The 26,765-nt window shown below is 41.3% G+C and overlaps 5 protein-coding genes across 13 annotated transcripts; 1 reads left to right on the forward strand and 4 right to left on the reverse strand.

Moving 5' to 3' along the window:
* Window positions 1–117: 117 nt before the first annotated feature.
* Window positions 118–7,623, reverse strand: LOC140781880 (protein SHI RELATED SEQUENCE 5-like). 6 transcript variants are annotated; one of them, XR_012107756.1, is made up of 5 exons: window positions 5,949–7,623; window positions 5,430–5,852; window positions 5,023–5,137; window positions 1,012–1,086; window positions 118–343 (listed from the first exon to the last, which is right to left on the reverse strand). XR_012107756.1 is itself a non-coding variant. In XM_073128162.1 (3 exons), exons 1-2 carry the CDS (start codon window positions 6,616–6,618, stop codon window positions 5,473–5,475), a joined length of 1,050 nt encoding a protein of 349 aa, XP_072984263.1. In that variant the 5' UTR covers window positions 6,619–7,623; the 3' UTR covers window positions 118–343; window positions 5,430–5,472. The 6 variants fall into 6 exon arrangements, 3 of the variants coding, with proteins under 3 accessions (XP_072984263.1, XP_072984264.1, XP_072984262.1); XR_012107757.1 differs by lacking the exon at window positions 1,012–1,086 and adding an exon at window positions 4,613–4,785; XR_012107755.1 differs by lacking the exon at window positions 1,012–1,086.
* Window positions 7,624–11,931: 4,308 nt separating this feature from the next.
* On the reverse strand, window positions 11,932–16,360 carry LOC140781724 (hydroxyproline O-arabinosyltransferase NOD3-like). Of its 3 annotated transcripts, none has more exons than XM_073127864.1 (10): window positions 16,219–16,360; window positions 15,922–15,998; window positions 15,369–15,797; window positions 14,667–14,734; window positions 14,372–14,573; window positions 14,053–14,150; window positions 13,877–13,946; window positions 13,708–13,779; window positions 13,408–13,521; window positions 11,932–12,304 (listed from the first exon to the last, which is right to left on the reverse strand). In XM_073127864.1, the coding sequence occupies exons 2-10, from the start codon at window positions 15,922–15,924 to the stop codon at window positions 12,239–12,241; spliced, it is 1,122 nt and encodes a 373-aa protein (XP_072983965.1). In that variant the 5' UTR covers window positions 15,925–15,998; window positions 16,219–16,360; the 3' UTR covers window positions 11,932–12,238. The 3 variants fall into 3 exon arrangements, with proteins under 3 accessions (XP_072983965.1, XP_072983968.1, XP_072983967.1); XM_073127867.1 differs by having other exon boundaries at window positions 15,369–15,801; XM_073127866.1 differs by lacking the exon at window positions 16,219–16,360 and having other exon boundaries at window positions 15,369–15,944.
* Window positions 16,361–17,706: 1,346 nt separating this feature from the next.
* On the forward strand, window positions 17,707–19,325 carry LOC140781723 (aspartyl protease AED3-like). Its single transcript, XM_073127863.1, has one exon. It carries the CDS (start codon window positions 17,818–17,820, stop codon window positions 19,159–19,161), a length of 1,344 nt encoding a protein of 447 aa, XP_072983964.1. The 5' UTR covers window positions 17,707–17,817; the 3' UTR covers window positions 19,162–19,325.
* A 129-nt stretch (window positions 19,326–19,454) lies between these two features.
* On the reverse strand, window positions 19,455–22,144 carry LOC140781722 (non-specific phospholipase C2-like). The gene is made up of 4 exons (XM_073127862.1): window positions 21,378–22,144; window positions 20,302–20,819; window positions 20,036–20,215; window positions 19,455–19,922 (listed from the first exon to the last, which is right to left on the reverse strand). Exons 1-4 carry the CDS (start codon window positions 21,935–21,937, stop codon window positions 19,615–19,617), a joined length of 1,566 nt encoding a protein of 521 aa, XP_072983963.1. The 5' UTR covers window positions 21,938–22,144; the 3' UTR covers window positions 19,455–19,614.
* Window positions 22,145–22,734: 590 nt separating this feature from the next.
* LOC140781810 (uncharacterized) lies at window positions 22,735–26,372 on the reverse strand. 2 transcript variants are annotated; one of them, XM_073128047.1, is made up of 4 exons: window positions 25,919–26,372; window positions 25,647–25,786; window positions 23,466–23,570; window positions 22,735–23,374 (listed from the first exon to the last, which is right to left on the reverse strand). In XM_073128047.1, the coding sequence occupies exons 1-4, from the start codon at window positions 25,934–25,936 to the stop codon at window positions 22,948–22,950; spliced, it is 690 nt and encodes a 229-aa protein (XP_072984148.1). In that variant the 5' UTR covers window positions 25,937–26,372; the 3' UTR covers window positions 22,735–22,947. The 2 variants fall into 2 exon arrangements, with proteins under 2 accessions (XP_072984148.1, XP_072984149.1); XM_073128048.1 differs by having other exon boundaries at window positions 25,666–25,786; window positions 25,919–26,233.
* Between the last annotated feature and the right edge of the window lie 393 nt (window positions 26,373–26,765).

Raw genomic sequence — 26,765 nt, forward strand, 5'->3', positions numbered from 1 at the left:
TATTAACCTACAAACCCAGTTATCATTGTAGGCTAGATACTTAAAAGGACCTATAACAAATAGTAAATTAACCTTCCAAATATCACGTCACAAATATTACCATCCCAAGGAATCTTATGTTTGGTTACTTTATGGCATTAGAATAAGGAATCTAGTTCCCTAAATATTGAGTCTAGTATGCAACATTTGCGAAATTTAGGACCTTCATCATAATCTTGGTACGTGTAAGTATAAATGCACCTTTTTATCAACACAACTTATTAAGCCATCCTCCATGCATGCAGTCTTCTATTCAAATATATCTTCTCAGCTTCTGCTACATTGGCAGCTACTCGACCTAGTTCTGCAGTTCAATATGACGAATAAAATCATAGTGGCCACCCAAATGGAGAAAACCTAATATATCACAAGCAATATCCAGTAAACACGATGATAAGTATTTTCTTATAACAGCAAACATTAAATAATTTCTCCTTAGTTCCACAATCCATAACCATTTTTTTCAAATTACTCCTCAGGAGTAAATTCATACGACAAGAATAGTATATCCATAATGAGCAAATGAGAAGGTAAACCTAGAATATAATCCAAAAATAAATATCATGAATTGATCACTGTTTGCACTAAATTTAAAATAATCACAACTCCTCAAAGAAAAGAAAAGAAAACGGCAGACTGCAAGCAGTTGTCATTTAAATACGGTTCACAAGAAGACATGATTTGATAACTAGTATACATATAATCCAGACAAAGAGCTTTCAATAGAAAACTTCTATCTATGAGAAAACTATGGACATTTCATACTCATCTCTCTATTTTTCATAAACCAAACATCAATTAAATACTCATCTCGTCATGGACATGGATAAGTACAGCAGCAACAATCATGCAAAACGCAAGTAATTCAAACAGGATTAAACATTTAGCTCAAGTGCCATAATCATTCTTAACAAACCTAAGCAAACAATACAACTCTAAATTGAATTCGATCACTTTGCCAGAACTGTGCACCTGCATGTAATTTGATTGAGAGATCCAGAATTATCTTTACCCTAGGAAATGCCGGCCTCAATAACCCCACTGGTCCTAATGGATTTCAGGGATACAGACAGTAATTTAAAAACTTATTAAGCATAAATAAAACATAAGAAATTAATATTATTGGCAGGTTTTAAATAAGTTCCTGCAGAAGTATACATGCTTGAGATCCACCAGTAGATATCAAACAAGAGATTATTAAGCACTTGTAATCACTGCTAAGAATCCTACAGACACTAATATCTGCACAGAAATAACGATAGGTAGTTTGCAAATTTACTACATATATCTAAATTAGCATAAAGTTACGTCTGAGAACATGTAAGAGATCAGCAGCAAGAGAAAGAAAGGTTAAAACTTAAAAAGCTTTCAGACAAGAGAACAAAATATACACTAGCAACTTGGCTCACAGCTATGTTAAAGAAATACCACAACACAAATACTAGTCGTACAAGCATACATCCTGCTTAGGTCACCATTCAAGTCTAATTTATCATACTTAAGTAATCCCTCCTTCCCACACTCCCACTACTTCTAGGAGTAAACCTGCCTCCACCTAGACCACAAGTGCAATTCTTGGCATCATAAGTACCTACTTTGACACTAACGAAAGATAACAATTTCAGTACTCAACAAGAGAAACCAGAAGAGCTTAGTCAACTCTGCCAACAATAAAATTTCATCCAGAACATAGTTTATTAATATGTTTTGTCCAAAATATTAGCAGTCAATCATTCCACTAATGTATGTTGCATTATCTCTTGTATTCTACAAGGAAATTCACATATGCAATAGAGAATCAAGAAGCTTCAAAGGTAACAGAACATATAAATATTGTAACCCACCAGAAAAGAAAGTTCAAGGCTACATGTAAGAAATAAGTGTGAGTTTTTCTAATGTGCAAGTTAACCTGGACTGTAACAATGCACATGGCATCTACCAAATTGCAAGTTACAAAGTATCACATTTCGATACATGATAAAATCCAGGAGTAAACTAATTCAAACATGTGTACTCTTTAGTCTGTCCAAATTACAAGTTGACGGTATTCAAGAATCAATAGATGATTTTTTATCAGCACTCTATAGTAACTTTATAAGGACCAATGTCTCACCTAGTTCTGGACACATGCAATAACTGTGGATAAGTGAGCTCAAGGGCCTTGCATGGCACAAAGGTAATCTTCAAGGTTTAAATAGATTACTACATAAGAGGAATATAAAGTAGAAAAGACAGGAAATAATAGAGGAAGTGGGAGAGAATTTTATACTTGAAGACAATGAAGAGTGAGTGACTCCACAGATGTTGAAAAAGAAAATCAGAATGAACATATTTCTCACAAGTATTCCTCCATATTTAGGGTCATTTTGATTGTCCTTCTATGAAAAAAAGGAAGTAATTTTGAGATATCAACAATATGTAGTCAAAGAAAACCAAGGGAAACGAGAGAAATGGATAACAGACATCCTCAATCGATCTTGATAAACACAATACATTCTAAACATTTATTCGGATTCAAGGAATACTTATTTTCCTGTAACAAAGACTTCTAAACACGTCAACTATATCTATTTGTCCCTAGCTATATTAATAAAACAGCTGCTAATAGCAAGTAAGCCCCACATAGATGTTAGAAATTTACATTGATCACAGTTTTCTTAATGTGTTTATACCATGCTATAACAAATTCCATGCATATTTAAAATTGGAGCCTATCTTTAGATCAATAAATCATAACTGAAACAAAATAAGGGATTCAATTAGTTGTGCAATTTACATGCGATTAGACTCAGCTACACAAGAAAATTAATTTGATAGTAATAATATTACCAGTCAGTTCAGTGATCACAGTACCTACACAAATTATGCTGAAATCACATAAATCAACCACGCTAAAAGACAAAGCTATTTGACTTTATCGAGCTAACGACGAATGCCACTGTTAACTATTAATTATTAATCAATGAGTGGCACAAACAAAAATTGGGAAGATCTATAAACCATTTTATATAGTTATGGACTTGAGATAAGCCGAGGAGATCTACAAAATTAGCAGCTTTAGAGACAAAAAATTAGTCATTTGGAGATTTTCAAATAAAGTAGGAAGTGATATAAATGTAATTAATTATCACTCGTGAGTTTTAAAAATAATGAGTATTTTACTATCTCTAAATGCCAAAGAATTTTGCATAAATGAACCTTCAAGAACACATACAAATAAATGGAAAAACAAAAAATACTACCTATTCAACAAAGACATCATTCAAATTTTATTAATATTTATTAGATAATTTGAATTACTATAGTAAACCACACAAACAATGGTGAGATAACCAATTAACCCAAAAGCTTAAAATATTAGGTATCAAATAAACAAGATAGATAATAGATCACATCTTCAACATAACTTATCACATGTGGCCTCTATCCAGGGCACAAGGATAAATGATAGACAAGGATTTGTGACCTCATCCACACCCATCAATATAAATAATAGAAAGTAGGGAACCGGAACTGGCTTATGAGGTCTGAACCCTTGTCCTTCCTGAGAAATAGTTATGATACTATCTTTGATGAGAAAGACAACTCTCATAGGCAGACATATCAGTTTGTCTTGGAAACATATTATACCATTTTTCAAAGACCAGCTCAAACTCAAATCCTAGCCACGTAGCGCAATAAGCTTCTAACCTGCTTAGTGCTAGCTGATAAATGGTTTACCCAATTGTTAGTTAAAGAAGTGTTTGATCATGTCATTGCCATAATTTAGAAAAGCAATCTAAATTTAATGATCAAATTCAAAGTTGCTCCATAACTAATGCCATTGTATAAAATTTACAGCAGAATCCTACAACTTAAAAATTGAACCATATTACATATCGAGTGTCAATAGGTAGCCTATGACATTTCCCTCAAAAGAGAGAAAAATCTACTCAAACTATTACCAGTTCTTCTAACTCAACAGGTTCTTCGTACTTATTAAGCTATCACCAAATGGCAAGATTCTAACTCAACAGGTTGTTCGTACTTGTACATGATTTGCAATCAACATAGTACCATGAGTAGGTGAAAATGGGAAAATGATGATATATACTAAGTAGATATAAGGAATATTTATTAATTAATTCTAACTTTATTACATAGTTAATAGTAGGTTAACCCGGATGAGGTACTACCCGTAACTATTAATGGTGCCTCTAGCCAGCAAACTGTTAAATTCAATCACGAAATCGTCAAAAATGGTACAAGTAGTGGTATTATTTCATGCATATATACTACAAGCACACATGGAAGGACTTTGAGAATATAATTATGCTATGTTTCAAATTATAGCAACCTATATATCTAGACAGGAATTAAATCAGAAGTTTATGCCCTAAAAGCAAAATAAGGAAACAAAAAAAATAGGCCAGTCAAAGAGAATGTAACCTAGATGGGCAAAAAAAAGTATATATTTCCATTTTTAAAGAAAATCAACTCATCAGTGGAAGCGTCCAAACCTCGAACAAAGTTGGGGAAAGGTAAACCATTTAAGATCAAATAATTATGTAGATTACACAAACAAAATTTATACCCCTTGCATGTCATGATGCTAGTCCATAGTACAAAGGTCCATAAAGTACCATGTGAAAGTACTCAGCTTTGATCCAGTAGCACCATCAATGTGTTCTCTTCTTTCATTTTCCATCAATGCTTTTAAAACTATTTAAACAGTATCCAGAAGGTCCAAAATCAACCTCACTGTGACTAGAACAAGCATATTCCAAAAAAAAAAAAAACAGATGAGTTTTAGAGCATAGAATAGCAAAATGCCAATAATATCAAGGCAACATATCTCCCATCCTTTGATGGGATTCGCACGCAAAATATAATAAATGCGATTGCACAAACTATTAGGAATGGCAAAATGACGATGCTTTCGTATGATACATTGCACCCTTCAGTAAAGTTAAGGAGTAAAGCAGCAAGCATAGTTAAACTTACCAGCGTAGCAAAAGAGTTGTCATCCACCACATGCACTATAACACAGTTGGATGGAGAAAGCGTCAATCCGTTGCAAGTTCCAATGAGATGCTCTACAGCGCATGCCTATCTACACCTACTCTTTTTAAAAATTATCAGATTGGAAACAAACCCACGCAAGAGATCGAAGAACTTATAGCGAACAAGATCGCATGATGACTCTATAGGCGGAAAGATCAGTCAAACGAAGAGAAATGTCGAACACAGAAGTCAGCAGTTTAAGGAGGAGGAAGCTAAAGAGTCGTATAAGAACACACATATGTTATACAACAACAAGAACAATAGGTGAAACCAACATGGGCATAGGCCGCCATGCATAAATGATCACATACACATGATGAAGAGCTTAATAAGAAAAAGAATAGAACCTTTGGACTCGTGTAAGTACTTGCGAAGAGAGAGAAAGAGAGCTCAATTTATTGGGTTGCCAAAGTTGGTAACTCCAAGGAACCCGCCCCCGCCTTGCGGCGCCCCGGCACCGTAGACGTCGGAGGACGCCAGCATCTGAGACGATGATGTGGCGCCCCCGTTCCTGCCGCCACCGCCGAGGTGGAGCTCCGAGATGTTGGGAATGACAGTGGTGTCGGCGGTGCCGACGCTGTCGTGGTCGTGGGTTTGGCCGTCGTCGACTCCTTGGTCGTAGAGGAAACCCTTGAACACGTGGCCACCGATGGTGACCATGGCTTGGTACGCGTACTCGTCCTCCCCGTCGTCGATGGACGTCACGCGCACGCACTTGAACACCGCCGGCGCTCGCACGTGCCGCGGCAAGCTCTCCCTAAAGCTTGCATCTAAACCAAAGGGCGGGAAGGGAAGGAATTCGATAAGTACTTACTCGTGTATGTAGATGATAGACACGGGTTTAAGTTTGGGGAGCTTATCGTTACCTTGTTGGTGATGGCTGGAGCTGGTATCGAAGCTTCGAGGAGGGGTAGTATTGGAGGTGGAGGTGTGGGAAGTGGTGGTCTGGGAGGGAACGAGGCGCGGCTTCTTTGGGGCGGAGGTGGAGACCGCGGATGCTGAGGCGGCGGCGATCTGCTGCCGCTCGCGGCGGCGGGCGGCGGGGACCCACGTGCTCTTCACATGGGTGGAGCACTCGAAGCCTCGGCTCTTGCAGCACGTGCGGCAGCGGCGGTGGATGCAGTCCTTCTTGGCCTGGTTGCCGCAGTCCTGGCACGTGGAGACGCCGCCGAGCACTCCGGGGCCTTCGAGATTCGGGACGGGCTTCCCGAGGTAAGAGATCGTGGCGGTCGGATTGGGATTAGGGTTAGGGTTTTGCTGGGGCGGACCGGGGTGGGGCTGGGGCTGCCAGAACTGGATCCCCGAGGCGGCGGAGGACCCCGGGATGGATTTGGGGTTGTCGGGATCGACGAGGCAAGGGGCAGTGGCGAGGAGGGGAATAAGTGGGTGGTCGGAGGAGGAGAGGAGATTAGCGGAGGAAGACGACGATGACGAATCGTGGTGATGGTGGTGGAGATGGTGGTGGTGGTGCTGCGTGTGGTGGAAGGAGGCGGCGGGGGCGACGACGAGAACATCGCGGAGGCCGACCATTCCCATATCCGCAATCCCGTAATTTAGGGCATGCCTCGGGTTCAAAGCGGACGACCCCGTCCCACCCCATAGGGAACCACCGCCGGTAGGGTTACCGCTCCCGCTCCCGGCCCCGCTCCCTCCTCCTCCTCCTCCTCCTCCTCCGGCATTGAATCCGAGGCAGAGATCGTCGCCGCGGCCGGTGGCGGAAGATGCTACCCAGTCCGCGAAGGCGCCAGTGTCGGATGGGAACCGCCGCCCAGAAGCCACCCTCGTAGGTAGTTAAGAAGGGTAAGTGAATTTATTACTCAATTTCCGCTACAAATCGCTCCTACGTTTACCTGCACAGCTATTGCTCCTCCTCCATAGTAGGTGGTTAATGGGTATGGGTGATTCTTTTTTCGTTTTCTTTTTTTTTCTTCTCTTTTCTCTTTTCTCTTCTGTCTTCCTCTTCCTCCTCCTCCTCCTTCTCCTCCTGGTGTAAATATTTGGCGGGACTAATAATTATAATGAGTGGAGAGAAGAATGGGGGAGACACTCTGAAATTCCTTCTGATCGGGATCTCTCCTCTTGCCTTTTCTTTCTTTTTCCTATGTCTTTCTCTATCCCTACCTCTCTATCTCTCTCTTTGTTTCTTTCTACGCAGGCTTCTGTCTCACTCCTGCCCCTCTGTTTCTGCTTCTGCTTATGGCAGCAGCGGCTGCTACTCCTGCTGCTGCTGCTGCTGCTGCTGCTGCTGCTTCTGCTTCTGCTTCTGCTGCTACGTTAAAAGCTATAAGCTCTTCAGCTTTCGGCTCGTTCTTGCTCGCTGTCTCTCTCCCGTTTGTATTGCCTCCCTCTTTCGCATATTGGCCTTATTGTTATCCTCCGCCTAAGTCACGTGTCACGTGTCACGTAGTAAAGAAGCAAAGGACGTCCACGGTAAATAATCGAACTAGACGACTTGGGTGGGGAGGAGGCAATGGAGATTGGCCACGTGTATTACAGCAAGCCAAGCCGCGGATGTCTCTCGAGTCTCGGCTCACCCAAAACCTACCGATCTACTAGTCCAGTCCCCCCCCCCCTTATATTTTGGCTCACTCTTGTCACCCTATATTTTTTCACTTTACTTTTATATACAAATTTGTCATTCTCTTTTTTTTTTTTAAATGCCTACATATATACTTCATCTAGCTTAGACTTTTTGCTTATCTGATCAAAACAAACTATAATTTACACTTAATTGAAATACAATTGGTGAATTCCCCTTTCTTTTATGTCACTTTTCCACGCGCTTTCGTGCCCATGGAGCTCTAAAATAATACACGAAAGGGTTCGAATATATGCCATAGCTTTCATGCTGCGCTATTTACAGAAACGACCCTATATGCCATTTAGCAAAAAGAGCCCGGCCCTTGTGTGCATGCTACTTACTTTATAATTTATATGCCCTACCAAAAAAAAACTATTGCCATTGTCTTGCAATTATAATAGATAAGCACGAGACTTCCACTAGATTATGCTACCCGAATTCCGCACCTATCCTTCTTCTTTCTCCTCCCCCTCCCCCCAACCAAAGTTTTTTATTATATAATTCTTCTGACATGACGATTACTGGTATGGATTGGACACGCAACCATGCTCGGCTGACTCTATGTATCCCAGTTCTTTGTATCAGATAATAATATAATATAGTAACATATTATAGTAGTCTTCGGTTCGACTCATCACTAGCATTAGCATGGATAAAATAAAAATTAATCTCCATCTCGAAAGCCGTCAAATCAATCAAAGTGTAGCTACTGTGACTGTGAATGCAGTAGTAACTTGGTAGCATATGAATCGTTGTTTGCTCCTCATCTCCTGTTTGAGGGGTGAAGAAGGCAAAATTAGGCGAGCGAGCGAGCGAGCGAGAGAGATGGGGCTGGTAGATACGAGAGAGTAATAAAGAGGAGATTGAATGCAATTATTGGTGGCGTGGGGGCCCACAGGAGAGAGGGGGGGTCTCGGTACGGACCTCGCATCTGCGCTCCACCACCTCCGTAAATTTAGCTTGGATTGTCTCGGAGCGGTGGGTTTTAGAGCACCGAGCTTTGAATCCGTGGTCCTCATCGCCCATCATCCCCCTTTCCTTTTTCTTCCCCCCTCTCTCTCTCTCTTTATTTATTTTTTTTTCTTTTTGTTTAAAACCTTGTGTTATGTGCTTATTGCATTTTGCACCGTGTCTTTTGACTGTCTTACATCAATTAGTTTTAAAAATTCAACGACAAATATAAGTTTCTTTCGTGGACTACGTATGATTCACATATATGGTACATCTTAGAGATTATTATTATTATTATTATTATTATTTATTTAAAAAATAAGTTATAATTAAAATTAGAAGAAATAAAAGATGGAGCCCAACATATGGGTCCTAGTTTCCTACCATTTTATGATAAAAAGTCCTGATGATTATTATAAATCATGAATATCATATAGAGGTGCAAGGGGGTTACCTCTTAGCATCTTAATTTTTATGTGAGCTAGGGCTTCTTCTATCCGTACTTTTTTTTTACCAGCATCTCCCGTCATCGATTGATCGCCTAACTACTTCGGATGCATAGATTATCATCGGATATTCTTATATTTCGATTAATTAACTTTATTCACAATTTCTCCACCCTCTTAGTAATATGAAAGTTAATAGATAAGATCATGACTCCATTGCTTACTATCAGCCCTCCTCCATGGCCACCCACTCTCATCGTCTCCAATTCATCGTCATTGATAGCTTTTGCAGGGTTGATATCTCCTGGAAAAGCTTAATTTTGCTTGGATCAGTACGTATCCATTTGATCGAGTATCTTACTTTTTTCTAACAACTCTAAATGTTTAGATTTTCAACGATCATCTCAAAGTCGATAATGCAGTCAACGTATGCTCAAATTATATTTTTTGCTAGTCTTACTATTAGAAGTTTACACCCCACTAGAAATAACAACTCTAAATTTTTTTTATAAAACTACTATATCTTGTTTGGTTTGAGACTAAGCCCGGAATTTAGTTAATTAGTCTAATTTTTTCGTTTTAATTTTTTTTAAAGAGTAAGCTTAAATAAAAATTAAAAATATAAAAAAACTGTTTAATTATTGAACAAGTTTGAGAATCCCTAAATCACTTCTGGAGGTACTTTCGCAAATAGCAAAGGTCTAAGGGTTTAAATTACAAAAATCTAACAGTCATCTGGACTCGAAGGTGTTAGATGGAAATGCTCGCTGCTCCAGCTCCATCCTGCGTTTGGCCCCTGTTGACGTCCAATGAATGGTAGGTTTACAGGTGGACCCTCCCCTCTTACTCTAGTCACGCACACCTAGGTCGTGGCCTGTGGGTGAACTTAGGCAACTGGTCCTTGTCAGACCGTAGCTAGGTATACTAGGCTAGGCCTTTTTACCCCCTCACCCTCAAGTCCTTTGCCCTACCGAATGTTAGGTCTGTGAGTGGACTTTTTGATTTATACCTTAGCTAGCTTTTCTTTATAACAAGATGATAAAGATTAACGGGGAATTAAAAGTTGGGAGGTACAAATAAAAATAACTAAACTCCATCTCACAAGATGAGTTTTGGATCATATTCCGTGACCACGATGCTTTGTTTGTTATTATTATATATTTGCTTGTCAAGTTGGGAGGGGATTGGTTCGTGACAGCATATTAATCGTACATATATGTATATATATATTTCAAATAATAGTGATTGCACTCGTGTGTAGATCCTTAGCTTTTTATATATATATATATATATATATATATATATATTCTTCCTAAATTAAAATGCATGTCTTCGAAAAGCCTTCCTCTAAGTCATACATTACCTCCCCTTTAGAAGGTAATGCTGGGATAATCTTTTAAGATATATTTATATTATTAGAGAGATGTGTCTGCAGGGTAGTAAGTACTGGTGAGAGTCTGCAACCCCAAAGTTGTTTACGTTAACACATTGATCAGTTGCTCCAAAAGCAGTACAACGAAAGCGAGAGAGAGAGACGCCAAATATGACAAACATGGGCTTCAAATATCTTTTCTATCCCAAGCATGCAAGACACGAGAGCGGCGATCGAAGACATGGATGCGATGAAACGAGATGAGGACAAGCTTCCTGGAGAAAGCTCGAGATAGATCACATCATTGGTGGGGCCACGTCATGACGCGTGCCACGTTCCTATACACTAGCATCTACTTTTAACTCCTCTCTTCGTCTTCGTCAAAACTGGTGATTATATATATATATATATATATATTTATTTATTTATTTATTTATTTAAGCTACGTCGAGATATGTATGTCGTTATCTGCCTTAAATGGCCGGAGAAGTAATTAGTCGTGGATGTGCATTAAATGTACTCACTACTTTGTCCTATCAAACTTATAATAAATTTCTCGCTCCATTCTTTTATCTCAAGGGCTTGCAGATTAATAATAAGCCCTCGGTCTATATACGAAGAAGTGGGCTACGTACTTTGATGGCCCTCAACGGCTATATATTTTGACTAGCTTTATCGACTGCATATTAACTCTACGTAGCTTCATACGTACTGACGTTGGAGAAGATCGCACTACTTTACTCTTTACCGAGACAAAGTAGCAGGAAATGCAGCAAAAGCCCAAAACCCAACCTCCATGGGTTGTACGGGGATCGGATGAGTCGGCGTTTTTTTTTTTTTTTTTTTTAAACCTTCTCAATTAATTTATTCGTTTTAGTTCCACGAGGAAAATAAGTAGGGGTACGTGGCGGCTATCTAAGGGGCGATGCAGCATGGGGCATGGAAGGAGAAGGGTCGCAGGGATCTCAGTGGCGGGATCGCGGTTTCCGAGGCAAGCTGGCCTCGAGCCCCGCGATGGCAGGGTTGGGAGGGGACCGGAGGTATCCCCCAGTTGTAAAAAGCGAGCGGCGATTGATTTCTCGAACTCTTTTTGTTTTTAAATATATTTATATATATATATATATATATTATTTTTAGCTGCCATTGACGTGACTGCTCGGTCCCACGTAAATAAGATAAGATATTATTATAATGTTTTTATATACTTTTTTATATGATTTGAATGAGCGATATAGTCCAGCTCCCGGCGTTACGTGTACGCATGATCCGAGTCAAATGTCTCTCCTTGTGCTGCTGCTGTTGCTGTTGCTGTTGCTAGTCTTGACTCCAACGGCTCAAAGTTGAACAACTTGTGATTTTAAAATTTACTTGAAAGAATAACTGCTGTGCTGTCTGGGCTGATGGGAGGAATTGGGCCCAAGCCCAGAGTTTTGAGGTTCGGAGTTTCGTATGATTGATCTCAAACGCAGGGTGTTTACTGCAACTGTGTACTCGTGTAGTAGTCAAAGCTAAAAAAGAGATTAGCAGGAGAGTTGGTTCACTTTATGTCACATTTACAGGGAATATAGCCAGACCTACCAGCATATCACCTTTACAAGACTCATTTGAAAAAGCTGAAAAAAAAAAAAGGAAAAGAAAGACGTCTCAAAATGCAAGGGTAATCAATCAGTGCTACTTCAACTTGTTGAAATAGTCACTAGAGCAGTTGAAACAGCTTAGGTTTTGCTCAGTGGCATCTACCCTTTTGTTTCTGTATGTATTACTCCTGTATCCGTAGACTCCTTGGGCAGTCCTCCATGGATGTCATTAGCTTCCATCCTCCCATCCAGGAATATTAGCGGTAGCCTCATTGACCATTTTCACTAGCGTGACCTGATTCAATGACATATTAAGAAGGTATCGACGAAATCAACAATTAGTAGTATGGTTTGCGGAGAACAATTCAAAGTAGACGATAAAGCTCCACGAAAATTTTGAATATTTTATTCACCATAAGTACAAGATCTCGAGTTGAGACTCAAGAGAATTAATTTTCCACCTAGCTACATCTACTGCATCGAACAACTATTTAGTCTTCCATTGTGATTATAGTTACATATCACTATGTCTTGCACATGAACCTGAATGCAGCTCCTTTCTGGCTCTTGTATGCTTAAGGATTAGATTGTATAGCTCATTGGCTACTCAAACAATATTAACTTCTACTTTTATTAGCTAACCCAAGATTTGAACTTCTTTCAGGGCACCTCTTCAATCAGAGCTACTAATGGACAAACCTCGCCAAGATGTGATCAAGCTAAGCCAACATATTCATTAACAGTTCATTCCATTTCTATCTCTATAATCAGACATTTACGCACAGTCATAACATCAATGTCATCTACATGCAAAAGAGTACACCGCATTACAGCTTGTATATGGTATCATAAAGCACAAACAGGCAACTAATGGAGCGGTGGTAAGCTAATCTAATGAAGTTCCAGTGCAAATACTAGTGTACATTTCAGCAATATAGCTCTCTTCATTTTCATGATTATTAGTTATATCATTTCGCAGCATAATAATGTATATGTCATCTTACATTTGCACGAGCACATTACTAGCTTTCACCAGAGGAAATTGCAGCTCCTACTATTGTCTAACTTCAAAGCTGATGATACAAAGATACACATGGGAGAATAGGTTTACTCTAAAGAATCTAAATCAGGACAAAATTCTAAGACTGCAAGTACCTCTTCTTGTTATGGAAGTGTTTTAATAGGCAACTACGCAGTTGATATCAAAAGTAATGTAGCGAGATAAAGATACAAGTCCAGTGAGAAATGCCCAACAAGTATAATAAGGATGACACAATTTCTAATAGGTAATCCAAAATTCAAAAATTAGGAAGGTAAAAAGACTGCGAAAGATGTCTCATAAAGCTGAAAATATGTTGTTAAGGTACTCTCAAAGATTTGGATAACAGTAAAACATACCACACTCTCAGGAACTCTTGGAGGAGGCAATGAAAGATTTCTTGGCGGTGGGCCACGGAGATAGGATCTTTTGTCAAAGCGCCACTCCCCAACTTTTCCATAGGTTAGTTCACCCTAAAACAAAATTCCATGAAGTAAATCATGATGAACAAGAACGTGATGATGGGTTTAACGAACTGTCATATAAAATCATCATGTGAAAAATGTCCAGGGAACAGCTTCAACTGCGGCAGACATAACAACGTGAGATCTCTTTTACTGCTAAACTATTATATATGCTTACCAGCAGAATATAGTTACCTTTAATGAATAGTCACATCCATAAGTATAGTGGATGATAAATGTGTTTCCCACCTTTAAGTCCCAAGGGGGCTGCAATTGGCATTTTCAAGGTACTTAAGCACACTCAGAAACCATATAAGTGAGATGTTGACAATTAATCCTTTAACAAAACAGGAAGTAGTTCTACCTGTATCATGAAATCTTTACGCAGAATATGCCGCACGCCATGCAATGCACTGGCAACAGCATAGGCATACCTGGATATGAGCAGGAAAGAAAGACACGAAATAGATAAGGATCAGATAGATCTCTAACTAAATATATAAGATAATTAACTGAACATGTAGCAGAAGTAGTTCTCACATTTCTAAGACCCATCCGAAAGCTTTGTCCGTCTCTGGGTCATCTTTCATTTTCAATGAAACATTCATCCAAGTAGGAGCAATCTTCTCCAGCTGGGACTGGAGTAGTTCAATTTGTTCACAGAGAAAGTACAGAAAGTTAAGTACCGTACAAAAGTATGCAAAACTTCTGCTAGTCTCAGTAAATTTCTACAAAATAGATTGTTGTACAGAAAGAGAGAAAAGATAGACCCTTTTAGAATGCCAAAATATCAACAAGCTAAAATGTCCTTCACAATCGACCAAGTTGCAGAGGAGATCACTTTTCAACTAGAAACTACCTTCTTGATAATAACAGGAGAATTGCCAATAGGGTCAACATCTGTGACAGGGCCCTTTTCTTCTGGGTAGAACTTCCTTATGATCTTTTCATTTTCAGATGGTCTAATATAGAAGAATGGAAACCCTGCCGGGTCATTTCCACGAGCTAAGTTTGGTAGAGGGTTAGCAATGATGTGATCTGGTTCCGCCATTAGTATATACCTAAAATAGTTCCATCAGACATGCAAGCATTTCACTGAACAAAGATAAACAATAAATACAGGACAAGAGCTAACTGGATTCGCATGTACTCACTCCTCCTCAATGTTTGCTCTTTCCAGCCACTGTACAAAAGCCCAAGGTCTGTTGAGGACAATGTAACCCTGGTACAAATGTTGAGTCGATGCAAATATCTTTAGAATTGAACTTATTAAGAAGTGAATCAACAAAAACATCTACTGCAAGCTACCTTTTTCTCAAGCTTCAAAATGATCGAAGTACCAAAATAGAAAAGGAATACTAAGTGAACAGTATTTTCTTTTTTCCTTATGAACTTTCTAAAACTTATGCAAAAGCAGTAGCTACCTAGACATTTTGTCAGAACTCTTCTATAACATGATAATGACAAATTACAAACTCTTCTCATCAAAAAGAACATGAACAGACTGGTAATCTCTTGGAGGTTACATTGTACATAACCTTGTTCGGGTATAGTTGACATGAACCGAAACTTCCATGACACTTTATCGTATTTCTATTCAGCATAATTCTGTCATCTACAACTACCTTAATAATGACAAGAAAACGACAGGAAGCAGCAAAACACAAAATTCTTCAACTTGGTTGTTCCTACAAATTGTTTGCTACATTTTCAGTCATGCATGTGTTGATACTCAATGAGAGAACCGCGTACATTTTGTTCAAAAGTTGATAATCTACAAAATCAGATTTTGAATGCAAACCAACAACAGAGGCGGCAGAAGAAACAACAATTGCTATAAAATGAGAAATGCTCACCCGATCCATACCATCAGGGAGAGGATCCACCACGAAGGTAGGGATCTCTTCCATCAAATTATCTGGCTTTCCTGAATGGAGCACCCGTGTGAACCCTCCCAACTCTGATCCCTCTCTGTTCTTCATCTTCTTGTACCAGTAGTACATTATCCGGCACTGCCATTTACTATATGGCGCATCCGTCGCCGTGAGGGCCACATGGAAGGGCCTGTGCCTCCTCCTTTCCCCTAACCTCGTCAACTCATCAGGCCTCTGAATAATGGAATCTTGGGTGACACCCTCCAGCGATTCCCTCCCCACATCTTCGCTCCGGTTGTGCATCACTAGTGTGAGGAAGTTGTAGGTGGCAAAGAAAAACCCAATTGCCAAGAGGACCAACAAGAATGGTGATACTTTCCCCGTGTTCTTTCTCCCATTCATCATCGCTGCCTACCTATTCACATAACATCAGATGCTTCGCCACAAATTGGTACCTCAAAGATAGGAACTTTTGACCAAATCCAGCTCTATCCTATGTAATAATTTTCCAACTAGAAGCAAATCTAGTCTATACCATCAAAAAATCACAAACTTCTCATCAAGTGAGTCGCCAAGAAACCCTAATCAAACGCAGTCACAGCCTCGAAACTCCTACAAGCAAAGATCCCACATTAAATCAACCGCACACATGGGACAGGACGCAAAATTGCATGGATTTAACCTTCTAAAACAATTCTAAGTGAAGCACTAATTAGAACCTTGGCATTAGTAAACCCAATATATCGCCAAAACAGAAGAGAGAGGAAGGACTAACAAACTAACTAATCAGTGAAAAATTGAAGGAAAAAAACAAAAACAAAAAATTGCATACCAAAATGGGAAGATTTAATGGCGACGCTGGGCTTGATCCGAGAGGAGGCGAGGCGAGAAATTAACGAGCAAAAAGGGAAGAGAAGCTTGAAGGCCTTCACTTCCGAACATACTAGAGTAATATTTTTCATTAAATAGGTTATATTTTTCAAACTATACACAAGAACTAAGGCCCAATTCTTCTCTTAACTTAGAAAACAACCGATACCAATGCTTCAGCAACAAAATTTTGGCACTCCGGTTCGGTTCCTTGTTTTACGTTCGAAGATATTTACGTTGATACTTCAAGAAAAATCCATCTCTATACTAAATCCTAATTGCGACTCTAATGGGCCGGGCTAAATAGGTAGCCTTATAAAAAGCCCATGATCCCTGAGAATTTATTACAGCATATAAAGCCCATTTTATCAAGAGACAGAACAGTGCTCATCAGTAAAGAACTATTAGCTTATAGATTATTGTACACCACCAAGCTGGCAATCACGAGATACCTGTCGAAACTTCAAGACGTCCTCCAGAGGAAGAGATGGGAAGGGAAGGGAAGGGAAGGGAAGGGAAGGGAGGGGAGGAAAAGCTTCACCACTTTTTGAGCTTTTACTCCTTTTTTTTTTACTTTTTTTTTTATAATCACAGATAAGTATAATAACAATCTGAGCTTCACGAACTTCTGAAAAAGATTGCCTATTCTTGTCCCTCCCATTCCACCCCCTTTATTCTACTTTTTTTTTTATACTCGCAAGAGAATATCTCGAAAGTGCACTTCCTTTTGGCTTCTTCTTCCACTTTTCACCTCTCGCTCACATGCATGCCCACCTTCGTTAATTTATATGAGACTTTCTTTTATATTATGTATATACGAACGAGAATGTTGTATGGATTCCGCTGTCCAGATCCTAACGGTAACGTGACATGGGATCATCGATCTGCGTCGACGTGGCGTCTTCCGGTTCGTCGGAATTGGAGCGAGGTATATGAACCGATGCAGCTGACCCCCCCGACTCACACCGTCCCACGGGCTGTGCATGAGGTGGAAGTAGAACGAAGGGGGGGAAATGCATGAATTTCCTGCAGCTGGTGTACTTGGCATCGGCTGATTGGGAGATATTGGCATCCGATGAGTACTATGACTCTATGAGTTAATGTTCTCTTGGTCTGGGTCACTGTGACCAGTGGACCCATCACGTAGCATGTTCTTTGAAAAGGACTCTTTTATTAATAGGGTCCATTTTTGTGTAAATATTTTTTCACTCCTACCATATGGGACTGCTACTTCTTACCATGGTCTTAAAAGGTTTGATGTATATATGTGACATAACATTTAAGTCTATCATCTTTCATTATCACATAAGAAAGCGTCTTAAAAAAAGTTTAATATAAAGTTATTAAATTTTTAACTAATAATTAAGTTATCTAACAGTAATGAGTAATATTTTACGATAGTTTAAACTTTTTTAGTTTATAGATTTTTAACTGAAAGGGAATCGAAAGCTCAGTGGTCATCTATTATCACCAACTACCAAATACACTTCCACTCCCTGTCTCCCTCTATATATCCAGCTTCATTTCCACTCTCCACTGCACATCCCACTTCGCTTCAATAATGGCTATCCTTCCACTTCCACTTCCACTCATCTCTCTCTTCTTCTTCCTCCTCCTCTCCTCCACTTGCATAGCCACGACCACCACCTGCACCACCCCACCGGACCATGGCTCCACCCTTCACATCATCCATGCCTTCGGGCCCTGCTCCCCTCTCCACCCCACCTCCCCCTTCCCCTCCTGGGCCTCCTTCCTCACCTCCCAGAACGACCGCGACGCCTCCCGCCTCCAATTCCTCAGCTCCCTCGCCACCGCCGCCGGCGGCCACCGCTCCTTCGTCCCCATCGCCCCCGGCCGCCAGCTCCTCCAGATCCCCAACTACGTCGTCCGCGCCCGTGTCGGTTCCCCTCCCCAGTCCTTCCTCGCCGCCCTCGACACCAGCAACGACGCCGCGTGGTTCCCCTGCTCCTCCTGCGTCGGCTGCTCCTCCGCCTCCGCCTCCTTCTCCCCATCCCTCTCCTCCACCTTCCGCCAAATCCCCTGCGGTTCTCCCCAGTGCTCTCAAGTCCCGAACCCATCTTGCCAAATTAGTTCTTGCGCCTTTAATCTCACCTACGGCTCCTCCTCCGTCCAAGCCGTTCTCTCGCAGGACTCCTTGTCGTTGGCGTCCGACGTGATTAACACCTACGCCTTCGGTTGCTTGCAGAAGGTCACCGGAAGCTCTATTCCACCTCAGGGGCTCCTCGGCCTCGGCCGAGGACCGCTCTCTTTCTTGTCCCAAACCAAGAATATGTACGCTTCGACCTTTTCCTACTGCCTCCCTAGCTTTAAATCCTTGAACTTCTCAGGTACGCTTCGCCTCGGCCCAAAGGGCCAGCCTTTGCGCATAAAGACGACTCCTTTGCTATTCAATCCGAGGAGGTCTTCCTTCTACTATGTCAACATGACCGGGATCCGAGTCGGGCGGCGAGTCGTCCCGATCCCGGCGTCGGCGCTCGCGTTCGACACGGCCACCGGGGCGGGGACCATCGTCGACTCCGGGACGATGTTCACCCGGCTGGTGGCGCCGGCTTACACGGCGATGCGGGACGAGTTCCGGCGGCGGGTAGCTGCGCCACTGGCGCCGCCGCTCGGGGGGTTCGACACGTGCTACAACGTGAGTGTGGCGGTGCCCACCGTGACGTTCATGTTCGCGGGACCGATGGAGGTGACGCTGCCGGAGGAGAACGTCGTCATCCACAGCACGGCGGGGGGCATCACGTGCCTGGCGATGGCGGCGGCGCCGGAAGGGGTAAACGCCGTGCTCAATGTGATTGCCAACATGCAGCAGCAGAACCACCGGGTGCTCTTCGATGTCCCCAATGCCAGGATAGGCTTCTCCCGTGAGCTCTGCACAGCTGCCTGAGATTGAGATGGCTCTGCTCTCAGTTGCTATTGTTGTGTAGCGCGTAGTCACGTTCCTGAGTTTGTCTTAGATCGAGATTTGACGTTTCATGTTGTTGTTGTCGTTGTCTTCTTTCTAGTTTTCGGCTTTTGGATTCTTCTGCAATTAAGACTGTTTAGTGGTAATTATCGCATCTAAGTGTGACGCGGATCGTCTCGTAGATCTTTTAAGCTTTCAAGCGATGCTCGAGTGCTGCCAAAGGATTCGAGTACGGAATAATTCCAAAAAGTCATGCTCGATATTTGGAGTGTTACTAGATTGCAATCTATCCAGCCATGTAGTTATTCTTCAACCCAAATGAAATATCTACTACCAGGAATTAATTACTAGAGGTGCTAAAGTAGAGCCTTTTACAAGACCTATGTAATGTAAATAACTAGACATCTTTAATTTATTATTATACACAGTTGCTAATTAAGGATGAGAAGCAGAGGAGGAGGTCCTAGTTGTGAGAGATGGCCTCATCTGCACGATTTGTTCTTCATCAACACCCATCCTCGTCGCAGTCATGCCTGCTTCGAAGAATCGCCTGACTGCGTTCCTCATGTAGGCTATGCCTTCTCTTACGTTCATTTGCTTTATGACCTTCTCCTCGAAGCTCTTTAGAAGATGATCGCCGTTCATTACCGACGCAAGCTGCATGAGCTCTTGCTGGAACTCGCTCAACATGGCTTCCTCATTAGCTTCCCCCTCCCTGATCTTTACGGGCATTGGGAGTTCCACTGCATTGATGACGAACTATAGTTAGTAACAACTTATATATAATAGCCTATCATATATGATCCTAGATGCCACTCTTTTCTTTGTTGGAAAAAAAGAAAAAGAAAATCCTCACCTGGACAATCCGTCCTTGGTTGAATCCTAGTTTGCACAATGCCTTCAAAGGTTCCAGCCCATTCATCTCTCTTGGTCAGGTAAGGTGATGGTAGATCGAAGATCTTCTTAACAGTTGCAGGAATGGATGAATGCTCGTACTCTGAGGTTGGAAATGGAACACCATTCGGACCATGAACAACTGCAACAAAAACATACGAAAATTATCAACATGATGTATGTCACTAGCTGAATGATCAGATCTATCATTGGTTTTCCCCAACTTACCAGTACCCTTCTCTATCCAAGGAGACACCATGATCGCCGGAACTCGTACTCCCAATCGGTTAAATGTGAAGAAGAAGGGCTCCGGGCCGACGATGCCGTCGGGGCTCGGGACACCCCTGACGGGCGTAGGAACATGATCAAAGAAGCCACCATGCTCATCGTAAGTGATCACTAACAAGGTCTGATTCCATTGAGGGCTGGAACGGAGGGTTTCATAGATCTCCTTGATGAACATTTGGCCTTGGTATACATCATGGGAAGGGTGGTCATCATTGGCAGGATGAGCCTTGGAGTCCATGTAGTGCTGCTCGATGACAGCGTAGTTGGGAAGAGATCCTTTTCTCGCGTGGTTCTTGAACTCGAGGGCGTAGGAATGGAACTTGGTGAGGTACTTGAGCTTGCGAAGGTTGCGATAGAAGAGGGTGGCTGGTAGATCCTGGTAGTAGATGCCAAAGGAGTACCCTGCGTCGTCGAGGTTATCAAATATAGTCCTCTGGGGGTAGCCCTTCACCAACAAACTGCAAGATGCTTAACAAATGTCAAAGAGATAATATTTTTCTCCTAAGGGGACAAAAAAAAAACGCAATTGTGCACAGATCTTGATTATGAGAGGATATTTAAAGGTTCTAATTTCTAAGATAATGATCATTCCTACGTTGAGCATCTATACAAAAAGTTATAATTAATTAATCACATGATTTCTTTCTTGGCCTAACTAGCATACCTCGGCAATAATAAGTCATTAAATATATCATTAGCTCATCCACCATTGACAAAGTACTTCATAGGATGACTCTTCTACATGGAATGGAAGGGGTGACAGTATATATTTGTTAAAGGAAAAAGTGACATTTTTTTCAACTCTAGTTATTATTACTACTACACCATCTCCAAAAAGTTACGTATTAACGCGGCTTCCCCAGTTAAAATCTCTCTCTCTTTCTCTCTGTCTCGACTGATCGATCGATCTACCGACAGTTTTCTTCCATCGTCAAGCTTGGCATCCACTGTGGGGCCCACCTCATGATAAGAGATTATATTATTTCAAATCGCTTTCGAAAATTAATAAAATGTACCTGCGATTGTTACTGGTGGCTCCCATGGAGGTAGCGGAGTGGACGAAGAGGCGGTTCGGCTGGGTCGAGGCCGGGACCGACGCGAACCACCGGTCGACCACCGCGAACTCCTCCACCAGCGCCTTGTAGACCGCCACCATCTCAGGTCTGAAACCGTTCATGACTGCATCCGTCATGTTCGCCGACATCGACCGCGCGTTCTGCACGAACCCGTTCATCGGCGCCGGGGAAGCCGACGTGTCATCGGATCCGAACAGCTGCTCCCGGATCGCCTGGAACGAGTGCCCCGGGTCCGGATCCACGAAGTGCGCCCCGTCCTTGAAGTAGACCCGGCTCGCGTTCGGGTCCGCGGCCGAGATTGGGTTCGACTCCGTCCCCGTGACGCCGTCGATCTCCGGGTTGAGCTGCTTCATCCAGCCGAGCATGTGGTCGAAGGAGCGGTTCTCCATGACGACCACCACCACGGTCTTGATTGGGCCGACGGCTTGGGCTGGCGGCGCAAATAGGAGTAAGAGAAGGTAGAAGCAGCATGAGAGGCGACGATTACTTTGGTGCGCCATTCTTGTTTCTTATCTCTTTTCTATCTTCGGAGTGGAATAGAGAGAGAGAGAGAGAGAGAGAGAGAGAGAGAGAGAGAGAGAGAGAGAGTGTTAGGGAATCCCGAATACCGAGGGGAATGGTTGTGACTAAGTCTAGCTTTCCTCTTGGGGTGCGCTTTTATTGGATAGTGGCTCTCTATCCTTTCGGAGGACAGGTGGGATATAATTACTGGTTCTTTAATGCGAGAAGCTATAAATAAGGGCATTAACTAAAATTCCAGTATTCTGAGATTAGTTCATGTCTGGTTGAGTAGTTGTGTGGGATAGATAACCTTTGGTGATGCGTCTACACAAGATATAACGCAGGGAATTCCCCACAAGGTAGTAGATGATGATGATGATGATGATGATGATGGAGGGGGGGCCACTGCAATGGCCTTAAATAACTTAGTCTGTCGTTACTTTGGATCCGGTTCCCACTTTGTCCCAATAGAGCTTGCCTACAAAGTACAAAGTCTTTCACCATCAACAACACAAAGATGGATATGATACGATAACGCTTTTTTGCGGGTTGCGTGTATTCCATCTCGCATGACAACCACAGTGTATAAGCATCCGATGAGTTTAGTTTAATATGCTATAAAACAAACAAATTAGGATGTTTATAGAAGCACAAGTATATGAAGCCAAATTGGTGGTGGGCTGAACCTAGGAGTAACCAGGACCACAACAAAACTTGTCGGTTAAACTCTCCTTTTTTCGGCAAGCTAATTGCAGGATTCTGCTGTGCACAAGTTAACAGAATTAAAAGAGCCTAATGAACTTTGAACATCCTAAGGAGATTAGATTTGAAATTCTTCAGAATCAGTAACAACTGCGATTAAATGCCAGATGAAACTAACGCAACTAAAGAAGGCTAAAATTTCTGTACATATGCGGCTGAGTTGCCATTATACAAGGGCAGCGTTGTGCTGTGCTTCCGAAAGAAGATTATTCGCGGCCAGAAGCAGCATGATCCTTCACAACAAGGATTACTTGCGGCCCAACCTCTGCAAATGTTGCTGGTGCTTTGCCGCAGCTGCCTTGTCCGCGGCTTCTCGCTTCAAAGCCCTCTTTGCACGTCTCCCTGTCACATCTTTCGATGCCTCTTTCTTTCTAGGGCCATGGGATGGACCAGCATCAGAGTCGTCAATGAATTGGCGAGTAACGGGTCGTGCCTCCTTTCTTCCTGCCCTGACATAACCATTGTCACCCCACCTCCTGTTACCAATTCGAATACTAGATGAGCTGCTGATGTAGTAAGCTTCCTCGAGATCATCATCATGATCGTCATCTTCAAATAGATACAAATCTTCAAGTTCTTCATAAACCTCATCTCGAGGATCTACTGTCAAAGGCACAAACCAAGTGGCTCTAAGCAGAAGGCAGACACTCTCCTCGAACATGTAGTCATGAATACTGCAAAAGTAAACAGTAGATTATTTTACAGTGACAAATTCAGGCATAGCTGCCTACTCTTTCCAATAAAGGGGTCAAAAGGGTAGCGTACCAGCCATCAAGCGAGCGGTGAACATTCAGAAACTCAAATGGATGCTTGCATTGGGGACAAGAAGGGTTCTTATTGTAAGATGCCCATCTAAGGATGCATGTCACACTGCTCATAACAGACAGTGCTCAAATAACATTAGCATCAAAGGCAGTATTATTACCTAATATATATATATATATATATATATATATATATATTTACTCTAATATAAAACTTTTGCTTGGACTTGATTTGAATTTTCAGGTTTAAGAATAATTATCCTGAATGTACAATTTTTGCATCAATAGAATTGAACATTCAACAACTAAGGTTAATGATAAGCTCCCAGAACATGCTCAAGAGGATATCAAGGAAGCCTCAATTTATGCTCTTCAATTTTCACAAGGCTCCTTATTTAATCAAAGAAACAGCAATTAAGAACTCTTTAACTGCATAACCAACAACTCAGCAAGGCTCAGAGAAATAAAAATACCTGTTTAGCAGGTTATTATGATTAACAACTTAATAATGTAAGTACTTAATAACTCAATAAGGCTCATACAAAAATATAGAAATAGCAGGCCCATTATCTTCCTTATGATGGCATCTATCTCCCAGTATATGAGCAGTTGGCAATACCAATTATCAATGAAAAGATGTAGGTTCAAATAACAAAAAAAAAAGGAAAAAAGTAAAGACTTCTAATACTAACTCTTCATAACTTTACTAAGGAGTGGGAGATCACTATTCCACTTACTTAGGGATAGTATGAGGATTTTATGCTATTCAACTTATAGATGGAAAAGCTCTTCCATTTAAAACTACATTACATAGAAAAATCTTTGGTCTTCATCTCCACCATTTGACTCCTTTAGTTTAACAATCATTCTTCTTTAGTAACGCCTTTGTGGTCTCATTTGGAGATAATTAGATCTCAATAGACAACTCTCCAGCCCAACTTGCCACGAATACAATCATTTCCATATTTCTTACTAATACAATTCATTTGGACCTTATCATCTAAGCTAAATTTCACTTCCTAAACACATCTGAAGTCTGAACTACTTAAAATTTTGAATTATAGTACACGAGTGACCTTTTAAAATGGTTAATTGAAATTGCCACCTGCTAGCAGTTTACTGTGGAAACGCACTTTAAGACAAAAGTTGACCTATATGGAAATAGACTCCTCTTTTTCCAATATGGTTGTAAAAAGAAAAATTAAGAAGCGTCCAATTAGTCCTCGAGTTCCGTCAGTTTATTGAATATATTTTAGAGATACATCTTATATGTCAACTAACCCCTCGTCTGCCCATCTACTGCCCAGAGTCTTTTGAAATCTTGTCTTCTCAAATATAACATAACTAATTGAAGATTTGACACGTCTCAAGACCTATTCTGCCCACCGAAGGCCAACGATCTTACAGACACTATCATGCCACCTTGCTATGTTGCTGACTCACCATCTTTTATGATGTTTTCGAGCAAATCAGATCAATAGGACTGATAGACGTTCAATTTTCTAGATTTTATAACGCTTTTGAGCAAATCAGGTCAATAAGAAGTACGGATAGATATTCAATCTTCTAGCCACGTCAATCTTGGAAAACTCCGGTTGCCTAGGTAGACCTGGTTCAACTAATTATAAGAGGACAGCGATACCTTTTGCCCTCCTCTATCTACGTTGAGATAGCCACACTTCTTACATATCCTTTCATACCAATCCAGTGGATGTTGGTGCTCTCCAATGGCGAGCAGTAATAATATCACTTTGATCCCTTACTCCTCTCTCCCTATTTCTCCTCTCTTTTACCCTATTCAATTAGCATATGAGATAAGTCACCAACGATAGCTAGATAACCATGGCAACAAGTCATCCAGGAAGTAATGCTACCCATGGCAGCACAGCATGACAGCAATCCTTGTGCCTTAATATCTGCCTAAAATGCTGATACTTGCAAGTTATGGTGATGTTATTATGTTGCATATGACGAGCTCTAATCCATTTGCCTCAAATACCAGAATTCCACAGGTTGACTTTCTCATCAACAACACATGTATTCCAACTCAGTTATCCCGAAATCCCCGTCCTTAGATCTAAATTACACATTTGCTATCGCAAGTAGAAAGATACACCAGATAAGCAAGAACTAGAAGTATAGAAAGACTCCAACTTTAAAAAGAAGAAGTTTTTAGACAAACCAGTAAGCATGCTCGCAACCTTTTACAATGGCCGTCTCCTGCAAGATTATCTTCTCCAAACAAATCGCACAAAACCCGAAATCCACCTCCTCCACCGTACTCGACCCATCGCATCCGATCCCCTTCCCCTCACCACCCACCTGAAATCACCATCACCGAGATCAAGAATCACTCAAATCCCAACCGACCCAATTCAGTTCCATCGAAAGTTCCACAGATCTACAAGATATCGATCGATCTAGCGCTATTGGACAAAAAAATAGATGGAATACCGGGATCTCCGTGGCCATTGAGCCGGAGGCGCTTAGATGGGGCAGGACGGGAAAAGGAAGGGGAAGGGGAAGGGTAAAAAGGGAAGGGAAAAAAGATTATGCTTCCCTCTCGATCATCAACGGGGGAGAGGAGAAGGGGGAAGGAGATAGATAAGGTGGGGGAGGAATTGGGGGACGGGGGGGCTCCGTTAGAGAAGACCAAAGAAAGAGCAAGGAAGGAGAAAGAGGCGAATAAGATGGTTTATTCGGGGAATAAAAAACGGAATAAATTTTCTGGAGATTCCAATTCCGCTTACTTTATTCCATTATTTAGTTAATAGATTATGGTTTGCGCGACGAGGCAAAGAGCGGTAGTTGGAAACCCATCCACACAAAAAAAAAAATTAAAAAAAAATTAAAAAAAAAAAAGCGCATCCACCGACTCACGGAGGTGGTCTGGTGTTCCTCCGGAGATGGATAGGTTTGTATATATCTTCAATCTTTAATATCTGATTGGCCGCACAGTGGGACAAGCAGGATGCTTATCCTTATCCTTTCTGATAATTAAATATCTTCAAATTGTGGACTAATTATTTTCCAACTATTGTCCTTCCGTGGTTTTCTTTTCTTCTTAATTATAAACTTGGTATATATATATATATATATACATATAATTTTACTTATTTATTTGATTATAAATCTTCAGGTTATCCTTTGAAACAAGTTCTCTCTGTTATGATACTAGTAGTCATGGATTTAAAATTCTTTGTTAATTTAGATCTAATTTTTTGAATAATTAACTAAATTGTTCATCATATATATTAACGCAGTTATAAATTTAATTACCTCCTCCGGTTTGCAATTATTT

This window comes from Typha latifolia, chromosome 2 (assembly GCF_019914945.1).
Source record: "Typha latifolia isolate L0001 chromosome 2, TyphaL0001v2, whole genome shotgun sequence".
NCBI classification, from domain to species: domain Eukaryota; kingdom Viridiplantae; phylum Streptophyta; class Magnoliopsida; order Poales; family Typhaceae; genus Typha; species Typha latifolia.

Bases quoted from the DNA above. Each gene is read 5' to 3' on its own strand.
- LOC140781810 (XM_073128047.1), bottom strand. The intron at 23,571-25,646 runs GTTTGTCTAAAA...TGTTATGAGCAG, and splicing joins GGTTGCGAGCATGCTTACTG to TGTGACATGCATCCTTAGAT. The intron at 23,375-23,465 runs GTACGCTACCCT...TTACTTTTGCAG, and splicing joins CACCGCTCGCTTGATGGCTG to TATTCATGACTACATGTTCG.
- LOC140781723 (XM_073127863.1), top strand. From the start codon at position 17,818: ATGGCTATCCTTCCACTTCCACTTCCACTCATCTCTCTCTTCTTCTTC.
- LOC140781722 (XM_073127862.1), bottom strand. From the start codon at position 21,937: ATGGCGCACCAAAGTAATCGTCGCCTCTCATGCTGCTTCTACCTTCTC. The intron at 20,820-21,377 runs GTACATTTTATT...AGCATCTTGCAG, and splicing joins GCCACCAGTAACAATCGCAG to TTTGTTGGTGAAGGGCTACC. The intron at 20,216-20,301 runs GTAAGTTGGGGA...TTTTTGTTGCAG, and splicing joins TTGGATAGAGAAGGGTACTG to TTGTTCATGGTCCGAATGGT.
- LOC140781880 (XM_073128162.1), bottom strand. From the start codon at position 6,618: ATGGGAATGGTCGGCCTCCGCGATGTTCTCGTCGTCGCCCCCGCCGCC. The intron at 5,853-5,948 runs GTAACGATAAGC...CCTTTGGTTTAG, and splicing joins CTCCAGCCATCACCAACAAG to ATGCAAGCTTTAGGGAGAGC.
- LOC140781724 (XM_073127864.1), bottom strand. The intron at 14,735-15,368 runs GTGAGCATTTCT...CATTTGTACCAG, and splicing joins TCCCTGATGGTATGGATCGG to GGTTACATTGTCCTCAACAG. The intron at 14,574-14,666 runs GTGAGTACATGC...GAACTATTTTAG, and splicing joins AGAGCAAACATTGAGGAGGA to GTATATACTAATGGCGGAAC.